The following is a 25,729-nucleotide window of genomic DNA, read 5'->3' as shown; positions in this document are numbered from 1 at the left end:
CAGCCGATAGCACCCATTTCCCAGGCCTTTGAGCTCCTTGTTCTTCGACATATGGCCAACTCAGCTGAAATACTGTCATGATTCTGCTCTCATTTCAGCAAAGACAACAGCTTAGGGACAAGAAAGCCTGGGTTACGAGGGCCTTCACGTTAGAGTTTGGAGCGCACAGGGGCTGGAAGAACTAGAGTGGTTGGCCGAGTGATAATTTCCAAATTTCATTCTTGTTTCACGTGCTGAAGTTCGTTCAACGATCACTACTGAAACATAATAATACACAAGAGACGGTAGACTGCTGCAAGTCAACCATTCACTAGGAAACAGGGAAAAACAGTGGTTGAATATGGTGGATTTCAATTCAAAATTTAGAAGCACAACGCCACGAAGATGGCAATGGCTCAAAATTACTAGAACAATGTTCTTCAATAAGTCGTGTTTCTCAATTAATTTCAAAGTGGAATGGCATTTTACATTGTCCATCCCCTGTTTCTCTTTGATGATTCCAAATTTAAAACATTTCAGAAGACGATAGTAGCCATAAATATTATTAAGACTGACTAGGGACATTCAAACCCAAATCAAGAAAGACAGAAAACACAAGATTGAGAAAATGTTTACACTTAAAATGAACTGGACTGTAAAAGAATGAAACAAGAAAAAAAAAATACCTTGGCCATGCAAACATATATGGGCATTTTTAGGTTCATTTTTTGAAGTGCTCTACTTCTGCAGCAGCCCGATAAGAACATTAGATGAACCTAACATTGTTTTTCAAAGAACAGACAACTGCAACCCACTAAACATGACCTGGTGCTAATCATCAGGCTTTGCAAACAGGGCAGTTTTTGTTCAAAATAACATCAGAAAAGCACCACATAGCCATAAATAGAGACAAGATGAGCAGATAATTTCATACAGCAGCCACATAATCGGTCACAATAGTATACATAATATAATGATGTAGGAATAGGTACAAAACGCTGTATGGTTCCCTTGAGTCCCTGACAGGCTGACACGAAGAAAAACAATACAGACCAAAAATTACCCTGTATTTCCCAATTTGTGGAATGAAATAATGGCCAAATTCTGCAAATATGTGCCCTGGGGTAAAAACCAATTGAAAGCAGCAGCATCTCCAAATTGTGCACCTATCACCATTCAGAATCTAACCTAGGACCTGAACAAGGAAACAAGTAGGTGTGCCATCAAAGAGAGCAAAAGAAGTTATAATGACAATAGCAATAAAAGAATCCATAGAAAGAATGTGGAGGTTCCCTACCAATAAAGGGCTCTGGAATGCTCACTGTCCACTTAATATATGAGATGAGACCAATCAAGCAAAATAGCTAATGAAGAACAAAATGTAAAACAATACAAAATATATACTCATACTCCTCATTGCAAGGCCTCCAAATTGAACCCAATTTTATCATTCCAAATAGATACTAGTATGCTGTGCAGAGAGAAATTTCAAATACAGCAAAGTGAGAAAAACATTGCATGTCGTACCTTATGTACAGCTTTATGAATGCAAAAGACGAAATCTTGGTAATAGTCATCCCCAAGCCATGGAGCATGCATAATTGACCACCAATTTACCATCAAAACCAAAATTCTGCAATTTAAACATAAAGGCTAAGCGAAAAATGTGCACAAGAATGAGCTGCAAAAATCATAAAACTTTTGGCATTTCAGGTGAACCATGAATGAAACGAAACTAAAAGTTCAATAATTTTCTAGATATTTCATCTCCATATAAGACAAAATCCAATATGAAATTTTGAAAGGTTGAATAACCAAAAGTCCCCAGTTCAACCAATTGACGAGAAACCAAAAGGAGAGAAAGCAAATGATCACTTCCAACACATACCATAATAAACATTTAGATCCTAGCTTATGTAGTTGGCTTTCTGAGGGCATATACTGATATACAGTGTTGGCCACCATAATAACTTTAAACGCGGCAGAAGACAACATAAATAAAAGGAAATTTGATATTGCTTCACTGAATCAAAAAGTTACATAAGACAGTTGAGAGCAAGTCGCCAGAAACATCCAGCCCCACACCAACCACAATAATAAGTTATGTTTTTGGGGGAAAAACAAAAACTTACATTATACAGGTCTATGACCAACTCATCAGGATTTGGCGAGAAGGCACTGTTTACATACACAAACTAAGAGAAGAAAAGGAAATCAGTAACATTGAGTAATGGTTAAAGCTTTAAGACCAATAGTATAAAGAAACCTACTAGTGTATCCCTGTGAAGTTGACGACGAAGAAAATCTATAACCTTCACAAACTTGTCGGTCCCAGCAATCTGCATTTCACAAAAACTCACAACATATATATCAAAAATTGAGACAGCCACTTACTTGTAATAATTATGCAAAACCACAATGATCCGATGGACAAAAGACGGCACATGTAGTTATATCCACATACAGTGACTTCTACATTTACAGTGTCAATATTACCAAAAACTTGAGCGAACACAATCTTGCATAACAAATACAACCAGGCTATCGAAACCACGGATAATATGAACTTGCTAACACAGAGGGCAACAAATGTATATTTACTAGGAAAATTGGAGGCAAAAGATCATGGAAAATTAAAACTTTTTTTTCTTTTGAAACTTGAAACTGCACTCATCTACTAATCTTCTGTTGCTCCTTTAGCAACTCAAAACACCAAACTAATAACAGAATTCAACAAAAAGGAAAAAACTTTTCCTATTCACATAACCGAGCCAAAAGCAAATCAACCTTGAATTTGGCTTGCTTGAGAATCGGAGCGTCGCCGGTAGCTCTGAGATGAACAACCACTGCATCAAAAATCGCGGGTGAACATAACATCAAAGTGCAGGAAAGAGATTGTTCATCCAAAATTTCATCAAGTGAAAAGGCAAACCTTTACGAGTCTCCGACGCCATAGCCAATTTACGGAGCAAGCTGCTCCTGTATTTAATTCAGTCTGCTCAATGATGTGGGATCTTCTCCCGTTTGACTTAAAATTGCAAATACACACAACTACGTTTTCCTCAAAACACACGGCTTTATTTGAACCGTCCTGTTCGACTCTTCCTTTGCCTTCTCTCTCTCTATTTTACACCCTTTATTTCTTTCCTCCTTTTTTTTAAAATTACAACAAACTCCTCTAAATTTTGTTATAATTATAAATATTTTTCTATTTTTTTCTCTTTTTTTCCTTTTTAAATTATAGCAAACTCTTTTAAGTTTTATTGTAATTATAAATATTTTTTATTATTTAAAAGTCTATAGATACTCCTAATTTTCACAATCATCAAACGATTAGTCCAATATATTACCTCCACTCATTTTCCGCTATTTTTATGTGAATTAATTAAAATATTTTCGTAGACTATAAACTATAATTTTATTTATTTGTTAAAATTTTGTAACATTATTTTATAGAGTAAGTTAACTACTTTTGATTTTTTTTATAATTTTTATTTTAAAGAAAACAAAAATACATCAAAAATAAAATTAATAATTTCATACTTTAATTTCATCAAATATCAATAATTTTTCAAATAACAAAAAGATATTGATAATTACATTAAACCACAAAAGAAACCATCGTATTTTACCCTTTTTCTCTCTTTGTTTTTTCTCTTAAGAGAATGGAATTTAGTTTTACAAATTACAAATGTAAAATTAGTTAGGAAGTATAAAGGAGGGAAAAACACACTGCAAATTTCATTAAATTAAATGGTATTTTACTCTAGTAGTTATATTTACCACTCTTTGAGAACTGTAAACTAACCATATAAAAAAATATTATGACATTTGACATGTAGTTTGATCGATTATAATCAAACCCAATTGGGAATTAGAATTACACGCCAATAATCTCCCACCAGTAATTCTAATTTTTTGGTTAATATGAATAATGCTTATAAAATACAATCAAGTATATTTACAAGGCTTATAATACAACTACAGAAATACAGTCAGTTTGTAGTTAAATAGAGCCCGTCACAATCACTCCTACAGTAAGGAGATGAACACAAAAAACCCCATCAAGCCAATATTTCCTCTAATGAATTTCTTGCACTTCAATTGTGCAGAGGTTCAATCAACAATTACTAGTGAAAAAGACATAAATATATATATATACAAAAAGAGATGGTAGGGATAAGAGAGAATCCTGCTGCAAATCAAAACCATTCACTAGGAAATAAGTTGGAAGAAGCTGAATCTGGTAGAATCCAATTTATAAATGTAAAAACACTTCAATTATTTCACTCCACAACGATGGCAATGGCTCAGAATTAAAACAACAATGTCCTCCAAAAATCTTGCAGTCCAATTGGATATGCACCTTCTGAAACCAGCCCGGAGATCTCAGTCGGCCTGCAGGAGCAAGAAGGTTTGTTCGACTTATATGAAGTATTTATCAGGAAATTGACCTATATTATAAGGTTGTAACAAAAGATGTGTAGTCAGTCTTTGCATCCCAAGAAATATAGATGCACATGAAGACAACCCTTTTAGAAAAACATATATTGATCATAAGACACTCAACAACCACCACCAAGATCTCAGATATCTCATTTTGAGAATAAGTGAAGTTCATGAAATCATTGAACTTCAATCCTCTTATTTGAATATACAATAACATATTGATTGACAAATTATTTCTTCTAAGTTGGATGTAGTGGTGGGTCCTTTTACACCTCCAATCTTCTCTTATGTGGAGAGCTTAGATGCAGCGATGAGGAGAGGGGGAGAGAAGAATGGCAGAGAAATACAAAAGAGATTATAGCACAAACCATCTAAAGATCAGCATTGTTGACATTTTCAGCTGAGTATATAAGACAGTATAATGACACAGCATGATAAAAATGAGAGTATCACATGATATATCCATAGTATAGCATTTCAAAACCAATTTGTTATCTTAGGAATGACCTCAATGTTGTTTAAACTCAAGCAATAAGACATTATAACTAGAGGGAACTTATACCTAGAATCTAGTGGTCTGTTGCAGCATCTGGGGCACAGCAGATTGTGAAACCAACTGCTCGGAACTTGGAGAAGGCCTTATCATGTGGTTTGGACCAACTGGGTCGCTAGGTCCCTGCCTGGCCATCTGCTTAGCATTATCATTGGTATCAGATTGTACAGGCTCCATTAAGGTACGTATCTGAGTATAAATTTCAAGATTAAGTTATGCATTCATTAAGAAAAGAATGTAGGTGAACTTTCAGCAGAAAAAATAAACTCACCACATCCAGACGCTTCTTGTGGGCATCACTTGGAGGCTGCATGTTATTTTAACTCAGTGTCAATATAGATGAATGTACTTTTATTCATAGCTCATCCAAGTAAAAAGACATTTTACATGTGATATGAGCAACAATTCCTACTGTTCCATTACCGCATAGCCTTATCAACAAAGGACTTGGGACGAAGCTTTTCTTTTCAAGTGGCAAATTCATCGAACTCTTGCATTTGGGATACATGGATGTTGTAAAATTTACTCTCTAAATATATATTAAGCAAATACTGAACAATTTTTAACCTTATTCTAAATTCAATAGCCACAGTATCCACGGATTTGCAGGAGCCAAAGTAACAAACAAAGACGTTATGTCGCAATTTATGATTTTCAACCAGACATACAACATCGAGAAAAGATAGCATAGAGAGAAGAAGAAGCTTACATGGTCTGTGACGTGTCTTCTTTCTTCACTCGAAAACCCAGGAATTGTCAACTTCCAGTTTTTTTCTGCAAAGGCTTCACTCAGTCAGCTTAATTCGAAATAACTATAATGCAAAGAAGGGGCCGCCTTTTCTGAAGAGATTTAAGAGTTAAATGATAGTTGCCTCTGCACTAACTAAACTCAGAAGAAGCTAAAGATCAGCAGTGAACTGCAATGTTCAATGGAAAAAATTTAGCAAAAAAGACCTTGCAATGCAGTACAAACCTAGATGCAGCAACACATCTTTGGATTCTAAAGTTGAAGATTTCCGATGCTTTGCCAGGGTGCATGCAAATGTAGTAACCTACACCGTTTAAGACAGGATATGTTATCAAAAGAAGCAGCAATGCTCAACACTTGAGCAAAGCAAATCATCAATCAAGTATTTCTATGTCATATATAAAATATGCCAGCATGGCAATTAACTTGAATGGAATCCCATGTTTTAGCCATCCTCAATGTTAAAATCTATTACATATGATAGAGTCGCATCAGTACCTGATTAATAAACAAACAATATTCATCTCAAAGTTCCAAGTTTTACGGGCTACCCACTCCAATGGTAACCAGAACAACCAAAGTTGGGTAGAACACATCCTGATGCCCCCACCCAACAAATTAAAGTAATGGAAAAAGGAAAGGGTAAAAGAAAGAAAGAGCGAAAACTAGTACAGACAAACTAAAAAAGATAAAGACCGACTGGCATGCCCAAGACTACCTTCTCAGTTAACAACAAACCCAATAAGTATTTTACAACCAATCATTTCAAATGCCCAATGCGGCGTAAAGACGCTGACAAACTCTCAGCAGTTACTCCAATAAATACACAATTAAAGCAAAAGCAACATCGGACAAGAATAGGAAATAAGCAGATGAATCAGAACATCCAGAAACAGCTAAAACAATTATAATAAGATAGAAGACAAATGCATTGCAGGCATTTCCAAGCCTCACCGAATCAATAAAGTTATCAGCAATCTCTAAAAGGAGGTCTTCGACTTCAGGATCCAGTTTCCCATTTACATCCAACTGCGACATACAAATGGTAATCAATCATCATTTGTGGCATAAGTATCCATAAATAATATATACAAAATTGATAAAGTGTTTGGCATTATTTTAGTTACTTCCTAATTCAATCCTGAATCATCTAATTTTAGATTGGGGATATTCCAAAAAAATTATATATAGCATTCTAATCTTTAACTTGTGATTGGGTGTTGCATAATGTGTGAAAAGAAAACACCTGAATAAAAGAAACTACAGGAAGAACCTGTGATACTAGATCTTGTATTTTTCTCTTTCCAAGAAGTTGGTTGCTTGCTTCTGTGCCTTGACTTGAACTCCCACCTGGTGTAGTTGTTCCAGATGCAGTAGCATCTGGCTGTGATCCTGTCAAACTTACAGATTTCTGGCCTCCAGGGGCCACCATTCTTGGAGACTGCTGTTGATGGAAAAGTTGCTGGGATGCAGGCTGCTGCTGCGGCATTGGCTGTTGTTGCTGCTGCTGCTGCTGCATCGGCTGTTGCTGCAGCTGTTGTTGTTTCTGTTGATGCACCTGTGGATGGCCCATCTGCGTTTGCTGCTGAACTATTTGGGACAACTGTTGTGCATTCAGTCCCACTGAATTCTGATGCAACTGTGAAGAAGCTAGCTGCTGCTGGATAAGCAGTTGTTGTTGCCGATGTTGTTGAAGACGAAATGAAGAAGAATTGGGAGAGGATATTGCTGGCATTTGCTTTAACCACTGCTGTTGAGATATAGCATTCTGCATCATACCTGGTTGTCCATTCTGAGCCAGTCCAGCAATTTGAGCATTCATAAATGACGTCCTCGTTATATTTTGTCCCTGCAGTTTATGGGATAACGTCAACATTACATATTTTCCATAACAAGAGAGGCAGGGTGGCATCAGGAGAGCCAGCAAAATCGAACCTGTCATCTGTTAGATTCTAACATATCCACATCATTCAATGAGGACAAAGATGGTATTAAATCAATCACAATAGAAGGCAGGCTAGGCAGCAATTTAGAATTACAAACACGTGAATAGTTACCAGAATGCTATTTATAGAGATGGAATATTAAATGCATTTATCTTGGGACACTGATATTTCATTACATGATTTTTTTTCCTCACCCTACAAAAATCTCTTACTGTCAGAGAATTTTCATTTCACACATTCCATGTGCATTTACACAACGTGTGAACTATTACCCAGGATTGCTTATCTAAAGTCATTGGGAAGTAGTCAATCATACTTTCTTAGAACATTAATAATTTATTTCATTATTTGTTTCACTCGACCCGAAAAGTTCTTACTCTTGGAGCATTTTTTTATAAAAAAAAATGGTAATGGAACTCCACTTAAGCTCGTTTGAAATGCATTTAAGAATCTAAAAAGAGTCAGATATACCGGACAAAAAAAATGAAAACCAACAGACCCAATAAAAGAAAGGGGAGAGAGAGAGAGAGAGAGAGAGGGAGGGAGGGACATAACAAATTGAATAAAAAAGATAACCCAACCCTTGACCTGTCAAAGTTGCAACTTTTTATCTAAGCGTAAAACATTCATTCCTAAATCTTCTCTTTCAGTGACAATTACATCTCAGCCCCACACATTAAGAATAATTTCAGCCATAAAGTCCGCAGTCTCATAGGCTTATCATGCAGTCCTTCAGGTATCTCACTTAGAAACAAGAATCGGTTTTGTGACTAAATAGGCTGAATGTTAAGGTCCACATAAAATATGTTATTGAATAATTGAGCTCGACATACAGAATCGGGGAAAGAGAACCAAAAACACAGGGCCAGCAAAGACAAATCTAGCAATCATGTTTTGAGATTAAAGGATGCTAACAATCCAAGATTATAGATTAAAAATTTCCAATCTAGCATTACCAACAATCACTGTAAACAATGTAAAAAGCCAGCCACATCAGCAAGTTTTACCAACTTGAGCAGCAAAATTTTTCTTCTTAAGGAAATGAATGACTCGGGATTGCATCATTTTACAACACAATGAGCCCATAACTGCCAATATATGGCAAGACCAAGTACAACATCACATCTGACCTCGTAATACAGAGTTCATTGCTCTTCAAAGAGTTAATGATTTAGCTTTGGTAGATAAACACTATCTATTCTGAAAACCAAATTCCTTCATCTAAGCGTTCAATTGATTAAGAGGTCTAAATAATACGCAAGGTGAACTTAATTAGGAAAGACCATTATCTTTAATAGTTTCAGATATGTGGTATGAGTGGAGGGCCCCACTGCTTAGAGCAGTGGACATTTGGAAAAGAAGTCGTGACGGTTCAAAAACTCATGGGACAAAATCCCTAAGAGTCAGGAAGTACGGCCGAATGTTCAAAGGCAAGACGTATAGTTCGGAAACATTCACTTAAGGTCTTCATGTTCTCCATGAGACAAAGAACAAACAGAAGACACTCTTCCTATAATATAGCAAGATTTCAGTGGATAACATTTTAAGTCGAACAACAAAAAAATCTGAATTAGGACAAGGAAGCAAGGGCTCAATAGGCTAAATAGGAAAGGGAACAAGAGCACATAGGGCAAGCGGATAGCAACATCGAACAAAGGGGGGTTAAGGCATATAGTCCACTCTTCGGATTATGGAAAGAATATGTAAGGTCCATCAAACGTATAGTCCCACTTGAGAAACTAGTATGGAACAGTGTAGAAACTCTAACCACGAATCGCAAAGCTTAAGACATGATAAAGTAAGTGAATTACAAAATCTTATAACAAAGACACTATCATAGACATGCATCCCTCCATAAAGAGGAAGATAGAACTTCTTGCTCAAAATCATCCTGCTGAGGCTTGACACAAGGATAGGGGGCATGGGTCATATAGAAATATGACAAACTCAGGCATTAACAAAATAGCTGAGGTATTTGCAAGACTGGTTACAGTGCTCTGCCTCATTTTGAATAAACATACATGAATCTCGAGAGATAAGATCTCGTCAAGAATTATACCTGACCAGCAGTAAGGGCATTTTGCTGTGACAGTTGCTGCCTCAGTTGGCTGGGTGTCATCCTTTGCTGAGCATAAGCATGCATCCCATTCGCTCTAAGTTGAGAACTCAAGTTGAGAGACCCCATCATTCCCATGGCTTGCATCCCTGGCAAGGACTGCCCAGGAGAATTACCGGGATGGAACTGAGACCCTTGCATGAATCCAGTCTTCTGCCGTGGCTGCACCCATTAATAGCACCTAGCTCAAAAACTAATATATAGTGACCCAAAAAGTTCTCAACTGGTAAAGCCTCTAACTCGGAAACTAACTTTTGAAATATTATAAGGAAAAAGATCCATCTGTCTGATAAAAACAAATACCATCTCAAAGATGATTATAGGGAACCAACCTCAGCTATCCGTAGCCACAGCCAACATCCATTTAGACACCGATACATATTATATACATTTATAGAAACAAAAACCTAAGATAATAAATGGTACATAAGTTAATTACCAAAATCCAAGAACATTCCAAAGTTGATCAAGTGAAAAAATTGTACTTCTAGGTAAAAGCTCTAGAACACATAATTAAGGAGTAATACATAGCCAATCATATAATGATGGGCAATGTATCCATCAAAAACCAAATTTTCCAAGGGAAACTAGAGATAACTTAATACCATACTCCATAGAATGGTCGAAAGCAAAGCATGACCGTGCCAAGATCACCTTTTTCTATGTTAAGCATAATACCCCATACGAACACCAAAATTCAAAATTGTAAACATGCAATGATCATTTTTCCACCTAGAAAATCATATAGCACTTATTTATCAGACTCATACCGATGTCAAAAACTGATTTTGCAAATTAAACTGGGCAGCAGCAGCAGCCGCTTGACCAGACAACATTGGCAGATGCCCTGTTTGGCCCATTAGCGCAGACCTCGGCAAATTGCCACTGCCTATCTGCCCCATTTGCTGCTGCTGCAACTGATTCTGCTGCCCCATCTGCTGTTGCTGCAACTGATTCGCCTGCCCCATTTGCTGTTGCTGCAACTGATTCTGCTGTGCCATTTGCTGTTGCTGCAACTGATTCTGCTGTGCCATTTGCTGCTGCTGTAGCTGACTTTGCTGCCCCAATTGCTGCTGCTGTAGCTGACTCTGCTGCCCCAATTGCTGCTGCTGTAGCTGACTCTGCTGCCCCAATTGCTGTTGCTGTTGCTGTTGCTGACTCTGCTGCCCTATTTGAGGTTGCTGCAGCTGATTCTGCTGCCCTATTTGCGGTTGCTGCAGCTGATGCTGCTGCCCCATTTGCGATTGCGGCAACTGATTCTGCTGCCCCATTTGCTGCTGTTGCTGCTGATTATTATTAGTACTACTGATACTAACATTACTGTTCTGTTGCGGCGGCTGTTGCTGAATTGAGTTCATTCCGGCAAAACTCATCTGGCCGCGAGGTTCGCCGGATCGCCGCTATATCAGCCCAAAAGTGAAAGGGTGACGGCGTCCCAGAGTTCCAGATATCACGCCCACGAGAATGAACCGGAGTGGATCGGCGATTGCCTGGTGGAACGGCCGAGATACAGCGGCGTAAGCAGCAATTTCGGTGGACGCGGCGGAGAAAATCGAAAGGTGACTCAAGGTATGAGGCTTTAGCTATCGAATTGAGGAAGGTTTGTGGTGTATTGAACGACAAATGATTTTCGGATTTCTGGAAAGAAAAAATATTGAAAGTTAGGTTTTAGTGAAGAGAAGGAAAAAAAAGGGATGAAACAAAACGGAGAAGAAGAAATAAAAGGGAAAATAGAAAATAAAGCAAGAAATACTATATAACTTCTCTATTTAAATCTATTATTTTTTTATATATTTACTCTTATTATTATATTTATATAATAAAAATACAAATAAAAGTAAAAATTTCCATTTTTGTGGTAATAAGATATTGTTATCTTAATTCAACTTTTCGAATTTTACTAATATAGCTACTTAATCTATTTTTAATAATAGTATTAATTTGTTTTGAAATTGTCGATTGATTTCAAAAAAAAATAATATATAGGGCGTTGAATCTTGTAATAGTCTGTTGATTATTTTCAAATTATCGATATATTTTTTTGAAATACTGATAATTAATTTATGATTAAAAATACTAATGTATATTTTAAAATAAAAAAAAACAAGTTATAAATAATTTTCTGCTACCTAACTTCTCACCTCTATTCTCTTACTTATAATAATATTAAAGCCACATATAAATAATTAAATTAGCTAAACTTATCCTCAATTTAATATTTTTCAAATTTTAGCTTTATATATTCTCAAATCAAAAAACGTTTTATATAAAAAAATTGACACTAAAATTTTAAATCCAAACGACCAGGCAAGCGCGACTTCTATTATTATCGATTGTTGTGGTGCATATAATGTGTGCGCAAAAAAAGAAATAAATTTACTTAATATTTATATAATTATAATCTAATATAGTAAGTATAATTCTTATTATAATTGTTGTGGTTTTTTTTAATATCAAATAAATAAATGTGATCCATTATCTTGAATCCAATGAACGCATTTACAAAGGGCATTGCAAAACTTAGGGGATAAAGAGTATATTACAATAGAGAGGAAAGAGAACAAAATTAAAGGGAAAAAAAAAAAGAATTTACTCGTCATTTTATTTTTTATATATAAATATTGGATTAGTTTAGTCCATATGTACAATGCACAGCAAAATATTTGTTGTTCAACTCTCAATTTTAATATAGTATAGATCATAAGAACACCTGACCAATGCCTCACACCCCAGCACCAAATTTTAAAATATCTAATACCCTTTAATATTATACCAATATAATGACTTATTTATTTTGTATAATCTACATTTTCTTTTAGCCATCAATATATTATCATATTTATCCTACATTTTTTTTCATAATTATCACTTGTTTTACTTTTAATTATATATAAATTTATATTTTAAAATTATAAATTATATACACACAAATATAACATACGATGGTGAAAATTCTTAATAAGAATTATACCCTTCAGGTTAGCAAATTTCAATTGTCATTCCTCGGTGACTGTTCAATGAACATTTTGAATCACTGAGCGACAAATTTTGCAAACTTAAATCATTTTAGATACAGAGATCATACAGTTTTAGTTTTTAGTGGTTGAAATTATACTTGCAAGGATTACCATATCACTATATGATGCTTTGTCGAAGCTTCTCCATTAGAACCCAGAAACTTATACACAAGACTATTACATGTACAACTTTTTCTTTACAAGGATTTTGCTTGTTTTCTCCTTCTAAAGCCATGATGATCCATCTTCATCACAATTTAAAGGGTTGCATGACTGAATCTGGCTTTCTTTACAACAATGTCGTGCTTGTGGGATTTGCGAAATAATGAACTCGACATATCAACTTTGATTTTCTAAAACGGTCGCCAAGAAGGTTATTCAGAATCGATGGAGGCTGAGACGATGTTCTCTGATGCATTTTGCGCATAATGATGTGGTTATCCATGATCATTGTCTCTAACAATTGCCTGCAGCTCTGGAAGGCATAATTTGGAAATTAGCACCATATCTTTCAAGCAATGTAACATCCAAGTCAATATAATTAGAAGAAGCTGTATGCTATGTCCTGATCTTAAACAGGAGATACAAAGGTAAAACCAGTATCTTCAGGAAACAATCAGAGTAGAGCAAATCTAGCAATGTTTTAGTTTCTCATAAGCCTTTTCTAAACCGAAAAAAAATGCTGTTAGTCAATATGAGAGATTGAATTTTCTAGAGATATTGAGGCTGACAACAACATAGAAAAGGTTTGAGTGTTGAACTACAGTCTCAAGCCTATGAGCTCCCAATTTGGAATAAATTTTTTAACCTAGGAATTAAGGAGCTAGTTCCATACCTGAGGATTTAGACCATGCATCTCATTTATGATGTCCTCCTGTGGGTAAGGAAAGAAATAAGAAATGGTATAACCAGTTAATTTTCAGTAGAAAGAAAGTTGTAAAATGCTGATTAAGTTAAACCACATGACATGGCACCATGAACAAGCCAATAGACAATTAAGATGAACAATGAAGGAGCTTCACCAGACGCCCAAGAAAAGCAACCTCATCTTAGAAGGTCGAGGAACAGACAAACTAGAAATAATAATAACAACATACTACAGGAAGAAAATTCTTAAAGCATTACCACCAAACCAATAAAGAAACCGTCTGCTTCAATTGCCCTAACACATTTTAGAAACTTATATCCATAAAGAAAAGCATAAGCTTGTGTAAAAGATACCATACCTCTAATATCCCTGGATATTGCATCACAATAGCAAGAACACGGCGTATGAGCCCCTTGTACACAAGTTCATTTATGGTACCATCTCCATTCATCCATGGCAATAGTGGCCTACACATCTTAGTATTAGCAGAATGGAGTTCCAAGTTTTCAACTCTAGTCATTTTGGGAGAAGCAACTTCAGAGTGCTGATAGCTGTTAATCTTATCCGTGTTCGATAATTCAGTAGGAGGATCTGCAACATCTTCTGGTAGATTCAAAATTGTAACTCTATGCACTTCATCAGCATTCCAGTTAATCTCATTCTCTAAAGCAGAAATGACGTCTCCATCATTATCACACTTAATAGGCGTGTTCTCATCCTCAATTTTCCTTTTTTGATCATTAAGACAAGCACCAGCAGGATCATGTACAGAGGTCAAGAAATACTTGGATCGATACAAAGAATCAACAATGTGAATGGAATCATATGCATTGACCTGTGTTTAAGCAGCAAGTTTATGAATTCAGATCAGGTCATGACACCCCAATTAAACAACACAACAAGCCCAAACACAATAAACACTAGTAATTGTCACACTGATGTCAAAAGTTGTAAAAATTGACCAAAGATAGTTCATAAATTCTAAGTACAAAAGTTCAAAAACTACACTTGAAATAAAAGCAAACCTTTAAAGCTCGTCCAAATGCTTCAAGCACCTCTATCATAACTTCCAGCGTCTTATCATCTGAAAAGTAAATTAAAATAAAAATCGATGCTCTTCTTATTTAATGGAAGTTATACATTCAAAGGACTGGGACGAGTGTAGAACTGTAATAGTTGCATACCCTTAATGTTCAGAACTTTGCGGATTTCTTTCATGCTCAAACCATTGTCACCAGACTTCTGAATGGCTGAATAAAGAGATTTGAATGAGTGGGGATGAAGGAATGAACATTTTACTTCATAAGAACATGAAGACATCACAAGTTCAGCATAGCTAGTCATAGCTTCCCATGGTGATTCACTGACATCAAGGGCAGGACAAATCATTCTCCCAGAATCAAGCATTTCTCTGACATACTCAGCTACACCGGAATGCATGGAACCACTGTTAACATCCAAACATGATAAAGTCTTCTTTGGATCTTTTCCAAGAAAACTTGAGGCAGGGTACATGTCACCATCCGTAAATGATTCAATAGCTTGTAATCTTGAAATTGCTTCACGGTGCAAGCGTAACTTTATACCAGGAAAACCTTTTTCTCGCCGAGATATTATCTCACCATCACCAGCAAATGAAGTTTTAGATCTTTTAGATATTTCTCCACTATCAAGCTCACTACTATCGCATTTACGTTTGGAAGTTCTGTTATCTTCCGCCTCACCGACACCTTCATCAGGTAAGCATGGGGTAATCCATAATTCACCTGAAGAAACTAGAGCACACAATGTGATAACTTCACCACATTGCAAATTTGATGGAACATCCACGCCCTCTTCCATTAAATCCTTTTCTCTTTCATGAAGCCATGTGGCAAACTTAACAGCTCTTTTGCCAGTATCTGCAGGAAATGTGGATAACGAAATGCTATGCACGAAGTGCTGTGATAGGTCAACACGGTTATTACAGCTACCACCAATCTGCCAAAGAGAAAATTCCTCATTTTAGCAAGCCAATAACAGAACAGAACCAGAAGGATTCAAAGATTTAGTAATTGCCATGTAAAAGCTAGACAATCAACAGGCAAAATCTAATATTAGAAAGGAAATGTGTTATAGTTTTTATAACAGCACCCAAATACAAAAGTTTTTGTATTATACATTAATAGTAAAAACGTTGGGATGCAATTTGTAAGTGACTCGACTTTCACCATGGCATTCTATGATAATATCGAACCTCAGTTGTAAATCGCACAGACAGTTCATCCATATGCTCCTGGAAACAACCATTTGTTAGCGGATGAAGATTACTTACCATAATTTTCTTCTCTCTCAGGTAGTTAAAAGCAGCAAAAAGGTCGTGCTCAGAGTAACGACGCAGAGTTTCAGCGAGCAAAGACGGGACTTCTGGAGCAGTTGATTTGGTAAGAAAGATTAGCTTAAAGAGCTCCGCAGCATTTGCAATTGCAACTGATTCATGCATCTGTCTGCTAACACTTGCACCTTTATTTAAAAGCTTCAAATACTTTCTGGGAAGCTGCTGGGAGCTTGATCTTCGAGAAGAAGCTTTAGCCCCAGCACAACCACCCTCAAAGTCCTGACCATGAGAAACTGACGAAATTAACCCAGTTTGCAGAAATGCAGGCATAATCTTGTAAAAAGAGAAGTATTCTTGAAACCACCAAATGTTATCCACAACCAAGAAGGACATGCATCATGCTACAGAATAAAGACAATGCGTCACTGCATGATAAGTAGTAAATCAATCACAAGAAAGACGAAACTCCTCAGTAAATTCTCTTATTGGGGTAACTGGCAGGATAGGACATACATACCATTACATGCAAAGGATAAAATATTTCATTCCAGTGTAAATTAAAGGTTGGATACTACTTTTGAGTGCATGCAAGATAAGCAACTTACATCATCCTCGTTATTTTCTGGGTCTGAAAAAGTATTTTGAACAGCCTCCAATTTAGCCATTCTTTTGTATCTCAGAACATCATCTAGTGCTTCCTTGATAATACCTTCATCAAAATTAACCCATTCCCCAGACATGGGAGCTGGAGAACACGAAATGTCTTCTTCAGATGCAGTATCACTAACCATCTTTCCAGGATCTCCATGATTCAACACTTTTTCTTGGATTGTTTCAAGGTATTTTGCATGATGTTCTGCAAGCATATTACATAGTTTCATTACAGCTTTTCTGAAAGGGATATAACTATTCAATGATGCCATTCTTCTTTTGCAGGCACCAGGAGGAGCTGGAAGATTCGAAATTGATGCCCAATCTACGCGATGAAATTTAGCCCCTAGAGCAGCTCGGCGTCTTGCATACTCAATGACCAATCGTCTGAGATAAACAATCCATATCAGGACATAAGATGTGCATCAAAAGACTTCAGATGATAATAAACTTAAACGTTGCAGCCCAAATAAATAAGTAGAAGATTGATAACTCTAAAGACAAGATAGTAAAATAAAGCATGAATGAGGACAAATATGAGCATTCACATCAAATACTCAGATCTAATCAATTTGATATTCCATGAAACAAAAATTGGAGAAATAAGTTAGTTGCTGCTATTGAAAGATATTTTTTCATAGAACAAAGTTATGAGTCAGCATCACCTATCAGCCTCTTCGGTCCATGAAAACTTTCTCTGGCGTGCCGACTTCAATCTTGACAAGGCTTGCTTGTGAATAAAGGTATTGGCCTGTCTATCTTCTTCAGTTAATTTTAGCACCTCTGAACCCTCAATCTCATCACCAGCATGGTACCTTTGCAACTGGCAATCATAATCTTCAGAAGTAGTTAACACACAATTTTGTTCCTCCATAAACTGGGTATCAGAATCTAATAGTGGACCGACTGCCTCCCCACTTGATTGTCCATCTGCCATGCTAGCTTTTGCAAGCTTTGAGGACATTCTATCTTGATATCGTTTTCTTTTACGTGAAGATATAATGCGTCTGCCGTTGACTGTCTGAAGCTCCTGACTTTCAGCATCCAAAACTCTCTGAAATCTTGTAAGTCGCAGCTTTCTCTTGTCATAATAGACACGAAGCACCTGCAATGTAATAACATAAGCACATATGATTCATGTAATTACTGACAATTTATTAGTTGAAGGCTGCAGGGCTGGTAATCATTTGAAGTGTTCGACTGACTTGTCTTGGCAGTTGAATATTACCATTTGAATACCAATAATCAGTGTGTGTATTCAAAAACTAGTTGCATGGAAGTTAACTAAGAGATTTGCAGGTAGAGAAACATGAAAACCATAACAAAATTTTCCAGATCTAAAGTAACTTCTAAGTAAAAAATTGAGCTTGAAATATCCAAGTGTTTGACCCAGAATACTCAGCTTGTGTCGTGGGTAAAAATGTGGAATTTGAGCTTTCAAAGAGAATCAGCATATTAATATAAGATTTGACTGTCCATGATCTTATACATCCCACTGGCACCCCAAATGTTCTCGGTAAAAAAATATCACAATAGTAACAATATTCCAAATTAACAAACCTGCTCCAGGGTCAAATTCAGATCGTTAGCAATCTTCTCACAATCACCAAACGAAAGCCTTTTGTTTGGGTCATCTTTTGCAATACGCTTGAGAAGTTCCACCCGCTGGTCAGCTGTCATTACTCGGACAGATGCCCAAGATCGGGAATGAAATACCTGAATATTATTTAACACCCATTCATAAATAGTGAATTTAAAATGAACCAGGATATTAAATTGCAGATCAACTTACTATCACAACGCTCATCTCATCCAAATTTACATTTTGTCATCATATTAACACAAGTGATCCAACAACACCTTCTGCAGAAACTTCAACATGATGCATAATCTTCCCAGCAAAAGAATATGATCTATATCCACCTATCAGGATTTGGATGGAAACTAGAAGGAACTCATAGCAAGCACCATAGCCTCATTATCAAGTTAAAGGTATACAAACACAAGTCAAATTTGCTATAATTCATAATGTGTGCACCCGGAAGTTAAAAACATAAATGAAAGAAGAAAACTGATTGTTATGTTGATTCTCTACTGTACATGAGGAAATAGAGTACTCTACTAATTCTTCGTATCTGTTTTGATTATCTAATTAGACTGGTTTTTGCCTTCATGTAGTGTGGGTCTCATCAACAAATACTCCAGTTCATTAACATCGAAGGATCACAAAGTACACTGGACTACACCAAGCTGGCCCACTTTCCAGCTCCCTCTCAGCTCTGACAACTAAAAGATAGAAAATTTAGCCGAGACTGGGCATGACAGTAATACCAGTGATTAAATGCTTATAATTGCGAAGAACAGGCACGTGAATCTTAGAAGTGGCTGTATGAAGGTAAATAATGACATATGTCAAACAATCAATCACAGCTTCCTGTACTGACCAACTTTGATTTGAAAGGAAGAGCAAAAAGTCCCAATATAAGAAATAGATCCAAAGATAAGCCATCATCCGCAACGTAAGTATAAAAGCTATACAAAAGTACCAAGGTAAAACCAAAACAAGATAATTCAAAACAAAATTGGCACAGCCAGCACACACCTCATGAACTGCAGATCCAGGAAATGCAAGCAAAGCAGCTCTTGATTTAGCTGCAGCATAACAATACTCCAAAGTATTCCAGTACTCATCAACAGCTTTTCTGCTGGAAAGAACAAAATCATGTCTAACTTGAGGGCGGAGATCAGGATAAAGCAAACCAGATGATGCACCAGTTGAGACTGGTTCCTCGATGTAAGGTTTAAGTTCCAATGCATGAGTAAGAGTAGTATGTGGGCTGCTGGCTCCATCTTCTGCATGGCCCTTGCTCACTAGACGAATCAACTATGAAAAAGGTCTCATTTCATGTCATTATTATGATAGAAGACAAATATGAAACCACAAACTTTGGAAAAATCACTTCTTCCAAGAATAAGAGAAAATGTAGAGCAGAAGAAAAAGAAAAAAGGAAATCGAGTTTATCAATATTCAAATGAGTGTTGGTGGCTTTGCTATGGCGAGCTTCTGCAATATTTCCACCAAATTCTTTCAGTTGTTTCTGTCTAGCAAGTGGATACTGAATATAAAAATAAATCATCCAGGTGAAATGGCAAACATAGAGCAATTGATCATATAGAAAAAGCATTAGTAAACAATATCTTAACGCATAGGCAGATTTAGCCAGCAAAATGAAGATCCTCTAAAAGTAACCAAGGAGGAGTGATACTGTAAAAGAACCAAATCTGTATGTCTTGATAAAATAAGCATAAGAATGAAACTTTATTTAACAGTAATTACGCATCTTACTTTCAAACGCCGTAATATATCAATCAGCCATGATAACCGTCCAGTTGCTCGAGTATCCATAAGGCCCTTGTACTCCTCCATAGGAAGATCACAAAGTAGCAAACCATTTCTACATTTCTCAACCATATCCTCAAACTTTTGCGCAGAACCTACAACTTGTAAGAACAGCTCGAGTGGCATGGACCGAATGGCCCGATCTAATTCAAACAACTTACAACTGCTGTGTGGATTTTTCAAATCATAAGAATGGTTATTAGATGATAACCCATCATTCCAACCAGGGGAACTGCGGATCCAACCCCAAAGAAAGATGTGAAGAAGCTTTGTCCGAACCATTTTTGCTAGTACAAAACCATTAGCACGCATCACTTCAGCACGCTCTGACTGGACATCTAATCTTAAACTATTTGGAATTCTCTGCACATTGTGCAACATGGGAACTGATTCACCCTTCTTTTGCCGAACATATGATTGCTGACGCACATGGATTTCAAAAGACCTCATTTTCTCATGAATTTGAGCCAATAATTCAGGTGACACACTATAAACTGATGGGTGGAGGACCACTTCTGTTGTCCTGCTGCGGCCACAGTTTGTCACAACTGGGACACTCACGTGGATGCATTTACAGTGTCCTTCTTGCTGAAGTTTGTTCAGACTACGTTCTAAGGTCTTCCGGTCCATCATTGTGTTCTTTTTCTTCTCAAGACTCTCAAGGCGTCTGTGAAGCTCAGGTTTTATGAGGAACTTCTCCTCCTTCTCACAAAAAAAGATGGCAAAATAAGCCAACTAGCTAACAAAAGAACAAAATTTGAAGGACAATGAAACAGACCTGCAACATCTTCAGTATGCGCTGCTCCCTCTGGGAGCTGGTTGCAGCCATAGTAAGACGGGGATACTTCAGAAATGATCCACGCCTGGGGGGTACTACAACAGCAGGAGAGCATGTTTCTAGCAGATTATTTTTCGCTATTGATTTACTGCTTGCAGTAAGTTCCTTAGCAGGGGCTCCATCGCATAACTCCAAGACAGAGTTCTGAGGATTGCATTGCAAAAGCAGAACACCAGAACCCTCATCGTCCATACTTGTGCCATTAGAAGCCTCTGTTACCCCAGTTGAATCATTTTCACTTTCATTGATACCTCTAACATTCATCAGAGAAGTAGAAGTATCTACCACCTGCATAGGCTGAGACAAGTTCTCATGAAAGTCAACAACGAGGGAATTAGCTTCATTGACTTCTGGGAGAACTGTTTCTTTTTCATTGGGAGCCATATTAGATGATTCAGGATTGAAGTTCCGAGCTGTCCAAACTCGGTATACCTCACCTCTATTATGGTTTTCAAGCTGCAAATTCAATCCAAACCTAGAGATCATTTGTTTAAAATATCGCTTGTGATACTCCTTACTGCATAGACCAAGCCTTCGACATACCTGCTCACAACATAAGGTTTTGTAAGTGTGTCAATACATGATTCTGCACTATCATGTCCCAAACAAACTAGAAACTTTAAACCCCTCAAACACCTTCAAAGAAAATTTAATGTATTTCCAATACATCTTGCATAAACAGATTTACAGCACGTCACCAAAATGACCATCATTGCCCAGGTCAATAGTCGTATACTATTTGTTAAAAGAAGAGCCAAAAATGTCTCTTGCAGTTGAAGTAGCACTTGAAAATAATAAGATCTACTGTAATTACACTCTTTTGCAGATGAATTTGTATCAGAAAGAACTCAAAAAGTGATGCAACTATTGGTTCCTCAGTTCAAGAACGAGTAGATAGGGAGAGCTTCAAGAGTCATGAGGCTTCTGAACCCATGAATTCTAATGAGAGGGATATTTTGCATGAGTGGACCATGAAACTTCATCAAAGAATGTGATAGATGGAAATAGATTAAGCTCTATTTGAACATAAACTATCAAATGCAAGGCCGACGGTCATCAAATAGAAAGCTGTAGAATGCTTTCATAGGAAGTTGGATGTGGGCTTTCCTTTAATTGATCATTTCAGGGCTCAAGATAAACAGTGAAAATGAAGCAAGACGAAAGATAAAACACCAACAAAATAAAAGAAGGAACCTGATTAGGATGTCAAATCAAAGAAATAAAATTGAAAATCTGATTGCATTGTTCTTATTTTTGGCAACAGTAGGATCACTTACTTCTGTATTAGTCAACCCTTCTGATCCTGCAGCATCAATCATGTCATATATCTGACGGAAAATGGGAAGCTCTATAAGTTGTTCTGTAATTTGTCCTCTCTTCAAACAATTCGTTGACTGTTCCTCATCATTATCACCACGCACACGCCCAAGAGGTTTTGGCTCAAAATGCATTGGTGAAAAACTTCGAAGCAGACGTAAACAATTGGCCTCCTAAACCATGAAAGATAAAAGTAATAAATTGGCTGTGAAAATCCCTCCCATTTCAGAGAATGTTGGAATCCATTTGCTTTTACTTCCAGGGTTTCTACACCTGAAAAGTCCTACAAATTCTGACCCCAGTAATCCCCCATCCCCCCCAAAAAAATAATAATAATAATAACAACACAAGGCAAAAGAACCTAAGTTTTTACCTCTGAGATCTGAATACTACAACTAGATTACATCAACTGAGCAACAATGAGCATGTGATCAATTTAGGATCAGCTGTGTGAATAACTTTAAAACAGTTCAAATCATAGAGAATTTATTTCACCAAAACTATATCTTTCGCAGCTTGCTAGTTCATACAATATGCAAAAAGATCAAACTGAATGCTTGAGTTAGCTTTAACATCATGCTTTCAAAATTAATTTTATCCTAATACCTTTAATATATTTTGGATCATCTCCAGTAATTAAGCATTACTATATATATATATACAAGCAGATTTAAAAAGAAAATTCACCTCAAATTTGAATTCTGGAAAAGGGTTACCATAAAACAGTATTTGTTAGCATTATATTATCAATTAAATTAAAACCAATTCAATTTTTAGATAAGCTGAAAGTAGTTGACACTCTTTTGAGTGATAGATTTTTTGTGAAGAACCAAAAAGATTATTTGTTAAACAACACCCTAGATAGAGAACATGCCTGTATAAGTTTTTAACTTCAATATCATAACATGTAATTGAGCTGAGAACTAAATATAGCACCAAGAAACATGATGGTTACAACTAGGACTTCCCAGGAAATTTGGTTACAATAACAACTATGCCGTTCTTGCCTCAAGGAGCAGAAACAGTAAACCATCAGTAGCTCCTTCACATCTGACTGGCCATGATAAATCATTTGCATCTACCAACAACAAGAACTATGAAAAAGACATAGCATAAAGCTCCCATCATGAATTCTCACTGGATCAGATGAGGCACTATGACACCTCTTCTCATTTACCCGTATTGCAAGCAACAGAGAATCTCAAATTAACAAAGTCAGAGCTGCAGCTACATACCTTCTTGTTGATCAATGTATAACACTCTTCTACAACTTGTGCCTCTTTCAACCTGTGACATATCTAACCACAGATTGCACAGTAAATGATCTGACAACATGAAATAGCATCTTTAAGAGCATAAGATCATAAGATTTACTTTTGAAAAGAAAGACCAGAAAAATAAAAAGAAAACAAAATTACATTTCTCCAAGCTCTATGGCCAGAAGTCCCTCGATAACCTAGATCTCGTTTTAGATCAGCAACAACCAGAACCTTCAGTGGCAGAAAGAAATAGAATAGAATCAGCCTGAGTGTAGAGAGAAACAGGTAATAAAAATGCAGACTTAGGCATGCCCGACCTTGCCCTGAGCTTTTTCAAGTTTATCGCAGATAGCTTTCAGTGCAGGTAAGAAGTCTTTGACATGTATATCCTCTTTTGCAATTTCTTTACCAAAATCATCAAAAGTTTCAGGATGACCATCTGCAGCCTCCTTAGTCATCAAGAGATTATCCTCCTTAGTGATTTCAAGCCTCTGTTGGCAACCCAAATGCTTTCCATAACGGTATAAATAGAGCATATTGGTGGCCACAATGGAACCATTGTTCTGCTCTCTACTGCTGGATGCCTGTTTCTTTCGAATAACAGTTGGATGCCTAACGATCAATCCTTGGATTTCAAGTCTCTTCAGCTGATAGAATAAATTGTTTGCCGGAATGCGTAATTCCTTAGCAAGCTCACTTTGTGCAATTCCGTTTGCCCTGAAGACACAAATACAACAGTCACTATACCAAACTTTATGCTCATGATGAAGTTAAAGTGCGACTCCCTTAATCAGAAAAATAAAATAAATACATGAATTCAGTTCTAAATCAGCCAGCACGATACTGAAACTTAATCATCCCCGTCCCAATACAATCAAACCTCACTTTTCTATTAAACATGGAAAAATATCCCACAAAACAACCAGCGTAAGTTAACAGAAATAATAACACTACAACCAGACAAATGCAATGTATATTACTCCCAACGCGAGAAACCAAAGCTCACCGAGCAACTGCGAGGCGTTCGAGAATGAGGCGTTGAGTATCAGACAGACTAGATTCCGAAGCCTCCATTTCGTATATCCCGAGAAAACTCTTCCTCATCGCTTCCGGAGCCACGATTTTGACATTCAGCTTCTCGCACACTTCAACATCACACTTCATCAACTCTTCTGTCGCATTAGGACAAGAGGCATAGTCACAGGCTTCAAGCTTGAGGCCCGGAATCTCCACTAGATTCTCCCATACTGCCCGCTTCACGTTCGGGCAGAGGGGGAGACCGCGAGAAGCCAGACATGGGTTGAGTTTCGGCCAGAGGTCACGGATGTGGAGTCCATTGGCCGCCTCGCAGCATATTTCTTCGAGTGCTGAGTGGACGACGGAGTCCATGCGGCGGCGAATACGCGCATGCGGTGGGAAGGTGGTGGCAATTGATCGCTCCTTTTGGCGGGGTTTGGAGATTTTGAGACGTGTGTGAGGGAAAGGGTTAGGTTTAGAGTTCGAATCAGCTTGGGGGAAGCTGAATTGCAGTAGCGTCAGTGTATCACCGACTAAATTGCAATACAGTGCTTTGAAATATAGGACGTTCGCAGTTTGACCCTAACTATTTCTTTTAATTGTAGAAAAGGGTTTCAAAGTGTGGTTCCCTTTGCTTTTCATTTTATATTAACAGGACCATAAATGATTCGAGTCAAATTGAAAACATCATTATTAAAACTTATTTGAAATCGAGTTAAAACGAGTTTTAATTGAATCAAATATGAGTCGAGTTTGATTCATATAGTTTAACAAATCAAGTATAACCGAGCTTTTATCGATCTATTTCAATTGAGTATCAAGTAGTTTGATTAATTCTGCAGTCCTACGTGTTAACATATGCCTTAATTGATGAAAGTGTCTTTTAACTTTTTGCATGTTTTTAATAGGGATAACAAACTATCAAATATTATCCAACAATTATACAAAACCTAATAGATTACTAGGAAGCCATCGGTTCTTGAAATAGTTACTACGAATAAGAGTGGATTTTTTAGGCTCAATCCACCATTATAGATGCATTATTTATGCGCGTCTATGTTAATATAAAGAGAAAATATATTTTTTTTGTAAAAAATAGCGAATCGTGACATCATTACACTAATATTTTTGTTGTAGAGATGATATTCTTAAGTCGATTTATTTTTTTTTTTTAAATATGATGTGTTGATTTATATAGTTTATTTTTATTACGAAATCATGAAAAACTGTACATGCAAACACGACGTATTACTA

General features: G+C 36.7%; 3 protein-coding genes across 5 annotated transcripts; all 3 read right to left on the bottom strand.

Moving 5' to 3' along the window:
- Positions 1 to 883: 883 nt before the first annotated feature.
- Positions 884 to 3,088, bottom strand: ATG12A (Ubiquitin-like superfamily protein). The gene is made up of 6 exons (XM_011074278.2): positions 2,912 to 3,088; positions 2,767 to 2,825; positions 2,250 to 2,318; positions 2,112 to 2,174; positions 1,507 to 1,612; positions 884 to 1,174 (listed from the first exon to the last, which is right to left on the bottom strand). Exons 1-5 carry the CDS (start codon positions 2,931 to 2,933, stop codon positions 1,553 to 1,555), a joined length of 273 nt encoding a protein of 90 aa, XP_011072580.1. The 5' UTR covers positions 2,934 to 3,088; the 3' UTR covers positions 884 to 1,174; positions 1,507 to 1,552.
- Positions 3,089 to 3,884: 796 nt separating this feature from the next.
- Positions 3,885 to 11,497, bottom strand: EER4 (Transcription initiation factor TFIID subunit A). The gene is made up of 9 exons (XM_011074277.3): positions 10,562 to 11,497; positions 9,735 to 9,953; positions 7,003 to 7,578; positions 6,684 to 6,758; positions 5,955 to 6,033; positions 5,691 to 5,755; positions 5,253 to 5,288; positions 4,991 to 5,170; positions 3,885 to 4,377 (listed from the first exon to the last, which is right to left on the bottom strand). Exons 1-8 carry the CDS (start codon positions 11,162 to 11,164, stop codon positions 4,991 to 4,993), a joined length of 1,833 nt encoding a protein of 610 aa, XP_011072579.2. The 5' UTR covers positions 11,165 to 11,497; the 3' UTR covers positions 3,885 to 4,377.
- Positions 11,498 to 12,937: 1,440 nt separating this feature from the next.
- LOC105157796 (B-block binding subunit of TFIIIC) lies at positions 12,938 to 25,005 on the bottom strand. Of its 3 annotated transcripts, XM_011074275.3 has the most exons (17): positions 24,465 to 25,005; positions 23,776 to 24,175; positions 23,618 to 23,689; positions 23,435 to 23,497; positions 22,160 to 22,372; positions 20,823 to 21,425; positions 19,991 to 20,746; positions 19,247 to 19,528; positions 18,205 to 18,360; positions 17,310 to 17,749; positions 16,599 to 17,031; positions 15,991 to 16,272; positions 14,861 to 15,656; positions 14,702 to 14,760; positions 14,035 to 14,511; positions 13,644 to 13,682; positions 12,938 to 13,283 (listed from the first exon to the last, which is right to left on the bottom strand). In XM_011074275.3, exons 1-17 carry the CDS (start codon positions 24,845 to 24,847, stop codon positions 13,098 to 13,100), a joined length of 5,640 nt encoding a protein of 1,879 aa, XP_011072577.1. In that variant the 5' UTR covers positions 24,848 to 25,005; the 3' UTR covers positions 12,938 to 13,097. The 3 variants fall into 3 exon arrangements, with proteins under 3 accessions (XP_011072577.1, XP_011072578.1, XP_088734869.1); XM_011074276.3 differs by lacking the exon at positions 24,465 to 25,005 and having other exon boundaries at positions 23,435 to 23,486; positions 23,776 to 23,842; XM_088878743.1 differs by lacking the exons at positions 22,160 to 22,372; positions 23,435 to 23,497; positions 23,618 to 23,689; positions 23,776 to 24,175; positions 24,465 to 25,005 and having other exon boundaries at positions 20,823 to 21,170; positions 21,320 to 21,425.
- Positions 25,006 to 25,729: the final 724 nt, after the last annotated feature.

This window comes from Sesamum indicum, linkage group LG3 (assembly GCF_026168435.1).
Source record: "Sesamum indicum cultivar Baizhima isolate 11 linkage group LG3, ASM2616843v1, whole genome shotgun sequence".
In the NCBI taxonomy this organism is placed as follows: Eukaryota; Viridiplantae; Streptophyta; class Magnoliopsida; order Lamiales; family Pedaliaceae; genus Sesamum; species Sesamum indicum.
Note: the sequence above shows the minus strand (reverse complement) of the source record. Positions and strands in the feature narration are given on the sequence as shown.

Bases quoted from the DNA above. Each gene is read 5' to 3' on its own strand.
- ATG12A (XM_011074278.2), bottom strand. From the start codon at position 2,933: ATGGCGTCGGAGACTCGTAAAG. The intron at 2,319-2,766 runs GTTGATTTGCTT...TGTGAAATGCAG, and splicing joins TCAAGCAAGCCAAATTCAAG to ATTGCTGGGACCGACAAGTT. The intron at 2,175-2,249 runs GTAGGTTTCTTT...TTCTTCTCTTAG, and splicing joins AACTTCACAGGGATACACTA to TTTGTGTATGTAAACAGTGC.
- EER4 (XM_011074277.3), bottom strand. From the start codon at position 11,164: ATGAGTTTTGCCGGAATGAACTCAATTCAGCAACAGCCGCCGCAACAG. The intron at 5,756-5,954 runs GTTTGTACTGCA...AAGCCTTTGCAG, and splicing joins AGATGTGTTGCTGCATCTAG to AAAAAAACTGGAAGTTGACA. The intron at 5,171-5,252 runs GTGAGTTTATTT...ATTTATACTCAG, and splicing joins ACAAGAAGCGTCTGGATGTG to ATACGTACCTTAATGGAGCC.
- LOC105157796 (XM_011074275.3), bottom strand. From the start codon at position 24,847: ATGGACTCCGTCGTCCACTCAGCACTCGAAGAAATATGCTGCGAGGCG. The intron at 20,747-20,822 runs GTCTGTTTCATT...TTTTGTGAGAAG, and splicing joins GCATACTGAAGATGTTGCAG to GAGGAGAAGTTCCTCATAAA. The intron at 18,361-19,246 runs GTGTGTGCTGGC...AATAATATTCAG, and splicing joins CTGGATCTGCAGTTCATGAG to GTATTTCATTCCCGATCTTG.